This window comes from Pseudomyrmex gracilis, unplaced genomic scaffold (genome assembly GCF_002006095.1).
Source record: "Pseudomyrmex gracilis isolate BER0280 unplaced genomic scaffold, ASM200609v1 scaffold_0, whole genome shotgun sequence".
NCBI classification, from domain to species: domain Eukaryota; kingdom Metazoa; phylum Arthropoda; class Insecta; order Hymenoptera; family Formicidae; genus Pseudomyrmex; species Pseudomyrmex gracilis.
The window spans coordinates 3052136-3061542 of record NW_018020584.1 but is presented as its reverse complement, the minus strand read 5'-3'; the positions used below and the strand labels follow the sequence as shown (position 1 = coordinate 3061542).

General features: G+C 41.1%; 1 protein-coding gene across 1 annotated transcript in view; it reads left to right on the top strand.

The window, feature by feature from the left end:
* The window catches only part of LOC109855445 (irregular chiasm C-roughest protein-like), a 142198-nt gene that overhangs the window by 94280 nt on the left and 38511 nt on the right, over positions 1-9407 (top strand). The window contains exon 3 of the mRNA XM_020429748.1: positions 6340-6683. Coding sequence (XP_020285337.1) covers positions 6340-6683 — 344 coding nt within the window. The remainder of the gene's footprint in view (positions 1-6339; positions 6684-9407) is intronic.

Sequence of the window (9407 nt, the reverse complement as noted above, 5' to 3'; positions counted from 1 at the left end):
CCCCCACCAAGGCCGCGCGGCCGAGGTCAGTGACCCCGCCAAGGCCGCGCGGCCGAGGTCAATGACCCCGCCAAGGCCGCGCGGCCGAGGTCAGTGACCCCGCCAAAGTCGCGCGGCGGAGGTCAGTGACGTTACTGTAGTATGTATATAATACATATAATACAATATAAAGTATAATATTATAAATATATAATAAATTATATGTATAATATGTATTATTTAATGATATATATAATATAAATTACAGTCACGTTATTTTCACGTGTTGTTTTTCTACTCTTTCCTGTCACGTGACTTTAGTTACGTTTTTAATTTTCTCTACATATACGACGAACTGTCTCAAAATCGCTTTTCATTATTTACTCCCTCGATCTTACCGATTCGATTCGACTCGATCAACCAACCAACCAATCGGCAACGCGAAAAAGATGCAACAATAGGTGCGATATATTCGACTCCAAACGCGCACTTTCAGTCCAAATGCCTTTTTTAATATAGGATTATATCGCGTTCATTAGTGTAATTAATTATAGAAGGCAATATTATACAATAATTACAATCGATCCGTGTGTGTGTGTGTATGTCTTTTAATCGATGAGAAGAGTTTTTGTTTTGCCGCGCGAATCTTGTGAATTTTCTCTCGCCAGAGTTGCCTGTCGTTGCATCAGAGATGCACATTGCACGGTACACATAGCATTATACACTTGTATATGCAACGGTGCACATAGGCAATGTTGATTGTCGCGTAAGCATACAATGCGGTGCGTTACAACAGTTGGTTGTGCTCTGGAAAGGGAGAACGTTTGACAGTCTTCGACATCCCGTGAATACTGATACGAACAAACGGGGACCGCCAAATAGATTTCGCGATAATAATCCGATTTTCTCGAAGAATGCACATTGCCGAGGAGAGAGCGAGGACAAACGCGCGGCGGTTTACCTTTATACTCGATTGTTTGCTAACGTCATAAAAGAGTTACAACAAGAGAGGAAAATCTTTCTTGCGCGCAGTTTGATGAAGATAAAAAAACACGACGCTAACGGACGCAACGAGCACCAGTTGGTCGGCTGAGCTGACGGCGAATATAATCTTGAAATTGCCGAGAGAACCGAAGTAATATCTGTAAAATCGCGGCCTTTACTCTCAAGCATTGTGCGCCCGGGCCCCCCGTAATAAATTGAGTCACGATAAGCGCAAATGGATGAAATTCGCGTCTCCAACTTGAACTTCATTACGTAAGACTAATGCGCTCTCGTAACTTCACGTCGCGCCCTGTTTTTACGTGACAAATATTCGTTCCATTCCGTGACGGAACGATGGGTCGATTTCGTCGTGCGACTTTGGATGTGTTGGCACAGCCGTCGTGCGGAGTTAAGGAACTACTAATGGCTTCGTTAATACCGGCCCGCCGATTCTCGCCGATGGAATAAGGCTTAAATTCGAACTCACACCGGGGATGTCCCTGCGGTATAATCTCGACCTTCTCTCCGTGGATCGAAGGTTAAGCCTCTCTTCCACTCTATCCCCAGAGCCAATCAAAAATTAGGTTACGTCTAACTACATGACATGCGCGCCGCACGAGCGCGCGAAGGTTGCACTATCCGTGTTAAAATATACAGAACGCGTCCCGGTAGAGTTGCGGAGTAAATGGAGTTTGAAAATTGCCCGATTTTTTTCTTGCCTGTTTTTGTTTTTTTTTTTTTTGTTTTTTTCTCAATTAATAAATTTTCCTTCACGCGCGCGCGCGCGCCTTTCGCGAAGCCCCCCAACAGACGATTTAATTTGTTCCTCAAGTTTCAAACGTCCGGTCTGATTAAACTTTTCATTTCGAATAGAGGAGAGAGGGATGGCAGAAATTTAATTTCAAATTTAGTTTCCAAATAGCGACGGGTATGTAATATTCACAGTAAAAAGAGTTTCACGATCAGATGACCGATCAACGGGCGAATGTTTTTTTTTTTTTTTGCGAAAGGAAACATCAAAGTCCGGAAAAATTTGGTACTCGCAAGCGAAGTACGGATTGAGACACTGTCTGTACACAGCGAGAAAAGCATAGGTACCGCGCGTTTGCAAATCCGATTCCATTCCGCAAATCCGTCGCATGGTGTTCAAACTGTATCGGAACATGGTGCGACAAAATGGCACGACAATAAAATGAAATGGCTATTCAATGATATTTCAATGTTACGCGAATCAAACCGTTAGCTCTGTCAAATTCGACCGATACATCACCGATTACAAAACCAATTCGTTCCCAGACAGATTTACTTCCAAATCCTTTGGCGAGGTAAATATATAATTTCTCTTTGCCGTACGGTTTGAGAAAACGTTTTAGTAAACACACAAATAATGTAATACGTCCGATCCAATCTCGCTGAAATGCGCGATTACGAAAAGATTTCCTGCTTATAAACCGGATTTCTGTGTAAACAAGCGAGACGTGTTTCTGAGATAAAATGCGCGGATAAATGGAGCGGATGTAGAAAATTGATTCTTGCATTCTTGATTCTGCGGCACCCTCATCACTCTTATCCGGTGCAGTGTCAGTTGCAGCGGCGTGACGAAATATTTTCCGACTTTGTCGGGAGAGTATCGAAAATCGCGATAACCAGTGAATACATCCCATATTCGTGTGTACACGGGCGTAGGGCTATATTTAGATAGTCGTGCGACCGTCGAACAAGCGCGCGCATGCGACACATACTCACTCGAATACACACACACACACACAAGTATACGTCGCACAGCGTGTGCGACGCGTCGTGTGTTTGCATATGTGTACACATCGCGTCCCGCCGGCTACGTGTGTATGTGTGCATGTGTCAACGTTTCCAGAAACACGTTACACTGACCCACGGGACTCGTATCTTTGATACTGGGTCATCCCATGACAAATTGATCGGTGACATTGCGCCGTTAGAGCTTCGGCAGCAAGTCTTCCGTGCGCGAACGAGGAGAGATCCTTTCGAGGGACATGTATGGTATGGCGGATTATTACCGTTAGGCGTGATCCGCTAGGATCTAGGTTGTCCCGAGTAAATTTGACGCGACATTGATACATACATCATTGTGCGAAATGACAAGTCCACGAGAAAACAATATTTGCGACGAAGTTTTGGCGCTGACACAAGTAAAGAAATAATATTGAACGTTTCTGTGTCGAGCTCGAAATATTCACGTTAAAATTGAATTTACACAAACGAAGGATTTTGTAAGTTAATTTTGTGTTTTTTTTTCGCGAACTCAGAAAAAACAAATTTTTGGATTAATATTAAAAATAATATTATTTAGATATTTCTTACTACAAGCTATTTATGAATGTGTAAATCAGAGTAATTTACGCACTAGGTATTTGATTCAGATATTTTTTTTTTTTTTTTTTTTTTTACTGCTTGTCGCAACATTTTTATTTCTGCGCGAAAGTTTTTTGATTTGCATTTCTGTCGTAAATTCGGTGTTCTGCAGTTACCGAGGAAAAAAACTGAATACCGTAAATTGATCGAATAATGCAACGGTAACATCGTGAAAAATTTATTTCGCAGGTGAAATCGCGAGAGAGTTGCGAATTGATTTGGTGCGACGCGCAATGTGCCAAGCGAAACAAATTTAACGGGAGAACATAGTGAAAGAGAGAAGTACGTTTTCGAGCGCTAAAAATTTTCTAACCGAGCGCAACGTGACGTTCGTTCAGACAGCCGCCGCGCTCCGTTTCTCGATTAGTGACTTTATTTAAATTTAAACGCGGCGGTGTGCGCGGTTCGCGCGCGCGCGCGCGCGCGAACGCGCGTGTTTGCCTACGCGCCAGTGATTATCGCGACATTCACCAGTAATTGCTGGGACAACATTGCAATTGATTGTTTTACGCTTCTATCGGCGTGTTCTATTTTATCGGAGCTGGCAGCATAATCTACAAATACGCCCTCGCATGCGCGTGTGTACGTGTATAGTCACTCGTGTTTCGAAACGACGAGGCGGCCTCGAAATTTCCAACACCCTCGCAAATGATAAAAAGCCATTGGACGCGCGATAGGCTCCATCGACGTAACGCGCGTGTGCGATATTTTCATGATATACGTTTACATGTAAAATCACTGGTGGTAAAATCGCCTGGGACGTATCCCATCCAATTCCGACATGACCCAATTCTGTTTCGTAAGCCGGTGGCGTGCCTTGTCATGGAACGTCACGGAATATGATAAATGTTTTCCAAGTAAATGAGTAAATTGCATTCGATATACAGAATTTATTTTAACTTCTTTTGAAAATATTATATGATCAGAGAGAGAGAGAAAGAGGTAGAAAAAGAGACGAAGAAAAAAGAGAGAAAAACAAAACTCTATTCATGTGATACACCAACATGGACAATACACATAAGCACGAATGTCGGTTTGATTAAAAATGCAAGTACATGTATCTCGCACGCGGCTATTGTTTGAGTGTCGTTGAACGTTTCAATGTTTCAAGAAGAAATAACAATATCGTGCGATATCGTGTGTTCATGTCTAAAGACAGAAGAAAGGCTTAACGAGCGTGAAGAAGCGCGCTTTGTAAAGGCCGCTTATATACCCACGGGATTGTTCGAAGCGATGACATCGCTGCGATGTTACGCACCGCGACGCGTCGTCATTCGAACGAGAGGAGGTGGGGAGGGACAACAAGGATGCCCCGAATGCGGGGCACAAGCGCAATTATTATTACGCTCGTTACACTCGTATATTCCATTCATGGCATTCGGGCGGGCGGCGGCAGTTCGACTGCCGCGGGGGTTATTATCCTATTGAGCTTGTAAGAAGCGGCCCGCGCGATGTCGTCGTACGATGCGCGTCGTCTTACGACATCCTCTATCTGCTAACCGACGTCGCGACAAGAAACGCTTAGCTTGTAGAGAACTCTGTGCAGTCTAACGTCCGCGACAGGAAGAACAAAAGAGAGAGAGAGAGAGAGAGAAAGAGAAAGAGCTCAACTTCAAGTATAACGAACGGCTTCGACGATAACACAAGACGATGTCGAGGCGTCGCGTCTGTGCGAAGATCGCTCGACAAGACGTACGAGAACGATACATCGTTCTCAAGAATCTCTCCTCGAGCGATTTTCAGTTCTATCGATCATTTCACTGACGACGAATAAGAACGGCGCACTGAAGGAAACGTAGATAGATGATGGAGGAGCGGCGCGCACGGGCAAGCGCGGAGAAAGAGAGCAGAAACCAGTACCATCTTGGTCCCGTTATTAGAAAACGGACGGTATATAACTGATAGGAATATATAATAAATGACACGATCACAATTAATCGAACGACCGACACGGAACGATGGAGAGATTGTTTGAATTTTCCGCTAATTTTGCCGAACAATAATAATAAAGACCAAGAATTATTCTGATGAACACTAGTAGATTTAAGTGCTATCAGGCAATAGAATCGAAATAGTCAAACACGTTTGAAGGTGATTTTTCTTTGTGATTCTCGGATTTGTGTTCCGTGAAAATAAAATTCTATTATTTAAGAAGATATTCTTAACTTGTTCGTGTTTTTTAGTTAAAGTTAATTCTCTGAATTATTTAATTCTAATTTTCTATAAATAAATACAGCTCTTTTTCTTTTCCGATACGATATCGTCAGTTTAAAGTTCCGCGAAAAACGTTTCGCGCGATAATTGCTAAGACGTATATTTTTATGGCAAAACTATATCGCCGTCGTAAAAAAAAGCTTCTCTTATAATGGCGATTTTACATGTGCTTTTAGCTACAAACACACATGTGTGTGCGCGCGCGCGCGTGTGTGTATATATAATGCACCCTTGCTTCCAATACTAAATTGCCGGCAGCCGGCAATACTTTTATCGTTCCTTTTTACGGCTTCTTGCCCTCTAACTTCGTTTTTGAATCCGATGGGACTATAAAGATAAATTAAAGTGAGGCGACGTAGTAAAGAACTCCAGAACGGCCTATGTGCTTGTTAAAGAACTTTAAGGAAAGGAAGCATCCTAGTTCAAGGCAGTTCGAGGAAACAACGACGAGTTTCTTTATCTCTTTTTTTCTTTGAGTCTCAAGTCTATAGAAAATTGTACGTGCGAACACGTGTGAACACGTGTGAAGAGATGCTTGACGAATTTATTCTTTTTTTAATTCTTTCTTAGATCGCATGTAGACGTTTAAATAGAAACAGACACACGCGTGTGCTAATTCACACGCACAAATTGTACGTCAGAGAGAGAAAACGTTATAATTTAATGATAATGAAAGTAACAAATGAAGTGTCATTGCGCATTGTGTATTACTTGTAGTTTCTTCGCAAAACTTGAACTCTAAGAGATCCTGTGTTTTCATTTATTTCGTAGGAACGTAAGCAGAACGACCGAGCGAAGAACAACGCCGTTAATAATTTTCCTCACGCTACTGATAACAATGGACGCCAAGACAGTGGCGGCCACGAACATGACAAACGCGTCGTCCATCCTGGTGTCGACGCTCAAACCGTTTACAACGACGGAAGTAGTTTATCAGCGATTCGCCATGGAGCCGATGGATCAAACCGCGGTGATTGGCAGTCGAGTGACGCTTCCATGCCGAGTTCTCGACCAGAAAGGGCCCATTCAATGGACGAAGGACGACTTCGGTCTGGGCGCAGTTAGAAATCTCACCGGATACGAGCGATACTCCATGATCGGTAGCGATGAAGAAGGTAAGTATAAGTGGATGAGATTATCCCGGAAATTTGATTTTCACGCTCAAATTAATCCTCTATTAGTCGTGCGCTGCGCGCGCTTCCAGACACTGAAAATTATGCAAAATGCACAGTGATTTGCAATCATCATATGTAGAACTTCCTTCGTGAATTCTACTCATTATAGATTCCCTGGAATTTTTTTTTTTACCTGAAAACTTCAACTAAAGTCAAACTATTCATAAAATTTTTTTCATCCCTCGTTATTTGAAATTCAGAAAATAACTGTTCGTCGCGCGGCGATTGTTCTTTATGTTATTTTTCAATCCGCCATTTTCGGTTCTCGAATCTTGAACCACGAATCTAGAAAGATTTATTATTCTACATCGACAAGAATTGTATTTTTCACTAGTGGAACGTGGATTATTTCTTTCACTAAATCTCTATACCACATTAACATTATACATAAGCTGTGTATAGTGCGCGGCTGTATGTTTACACACGTCTAAATTCAATTTTCTTTGCCGCAAGGTATTGATTTTCTGCCGTGTGTCGAAAAAATGTAGGTACGCACATTCGCTCGGTTTGCCCGTGGTCTTTGAACGTCCGGCGTGAAAAAACATTTTCTGTCGCTTAGAGGTTTACTCGTTTGCAGTTGTAGCAACTTTTACGTGTAACATACGGAGAGAGAAAGCGAAAGAGAATCAGAGAAAGAGAGAAGGTTAAATACACAAGTATAAACTTATTGGACCAATAGCGAGGTATGTAGTGAGGCATAAACAATGTAAACATCGTAACAAAGAAGTGTAAAAACTGTAGAAAATAGTTTTCCCTCTACGATTGTGTTTTCAATCAAATTTAATCAAAAAAACACAGAATTGAGTAATATATTTGTTCAATTTAAATAATTTCAAGTGACACATACAATATTATACTGTGCTAAATTCGCTTAATACATTTAATTTAAAACTATCCGAGAGATTTATTCAATTAAAGCATTTAGATTATTAAAAAGAGTTAATGAAACGCTAAAACATAGGCTTTTGTCTTTATACGTGTATTTTTATCTATATTTTGACAGCTACGTTGTCTCGGAGACGGCTATCAAAAAGATTTATTTTGCACTTTCAACTTCTTTTTGTGCGAGAAAGAGTGACCCACTTTTCAGTTTTGCCGTGATTTCCGCTCTACCCTGCGTAGCACTTCCGAAAGAGCTTTTGTTGGCGCGCTTTAAAACAAAGATGAACCTCACGCTACTCTTGCGTCGACTACGTCGCATAAAGCCGATACAGTTCGCATTAAAAGCTAGTACAAAGTTAAATTAGTTTCCTAACGAGAGTTACTGAAAAAAAAATGCTCGCGTTCTGCACTCGTTATTTCTGCCGGTGTAGAAAAGTATTTACACGTGTAACGTTTCCGTACAGAAAACGGTCTTTGGGACGCACAAGATTCGATTCTACCATCCGTCGTGACGACGTTCCTTGTATATGAAATTTTTTGATATATGAAATTTTTCATATTCTCGCGGTTTAATTTAAAGTGTAATGACGGAGAAGCGACGGGAGGAGGGAGAGGGAGCGGGAAATAAAAAATTTCGTCCAATCAGTAAATTGTGAATCGGCCGAATGAAAAGGTGATGTTCAAATAAAGACCCTCCCGGAACGATTTCATGTCCTGAACTTCAACGGCACGAGAACGCTGATGATGTTGGCGTTGCCATCGCGAATAAACTCGAGAGACGCGAACGCAAATAACAAAGCACACCTGAATAAAATATTCTTACCACGATATCCAACAGTATATATAGCTGTAACAGACAGAGATAAACGGTAAAACGGTTAATGGAAAATGTATTTATAGTGTACGTTTCTCGATGTTGCGGAATTATTTAAATCGAAGAATATATGAAAGAATACATTTTTTAGAGTCGATATAAAACAGTGACATTAGAAAGAACATGTGAATACATATGTAACACGTGCTAAAACTCGTATCGTCGCGAAGCAGTTTATTAAAGAAACAAAAGTGAGAAAACGAGTGAGTAAAAATAAACAAAGAAAACATAGAATAATTTAAAAGAAAAAAGACGCTCGTCGCTATACTGATTCTCTTTTAATGCTACGACCGTCCATATATCGTGATAAAGCGAAATGTATTTTTTTCTTTTTTTCGTATGTTGACGCAGGAGGCGGAGCAGCGAACTGGTTTATTTCATCCGCTGTGTATCTGTTTCAACACATAGATTGTCTTTCGGCGTATCTTTCCGCGCCCGCTGCATTCGTCATTTAATTCCACAAAAATCAGCGCGCGGAAAGCGAAACGATTCAACGTTTATTCAATCAAAATTTGTAACGTGTTTCGCGAAGCTGTCCCGCTCGCGCGCATCGGCATATTGGAACCGAGTGTGTAGATATGTATACGGAACGCGGCGTTTATTTTTTTATTTCTATTCGTTTTTCGGTTATATATATATATATATATATACCGGACCGGAGGATTAGTCGCCGGTTTTGCGAAGATAGAGTGATCCCACGATATCATATCGTTTTCCCTATACCGATATTCCATTTCCCCGCACACATTCTCGCAATATGTTAAAAAATATTACATTGTGTTCGGCAGTATTCCTAACTCGAAAAAAAAGATAAAAAGAAAAAAACAAACGCCAAGTACATAAAAAATATACAAACCATATTAAAAAACTTTTTTTTTATATAAAAAACAAAAAAGAGACAATCAACG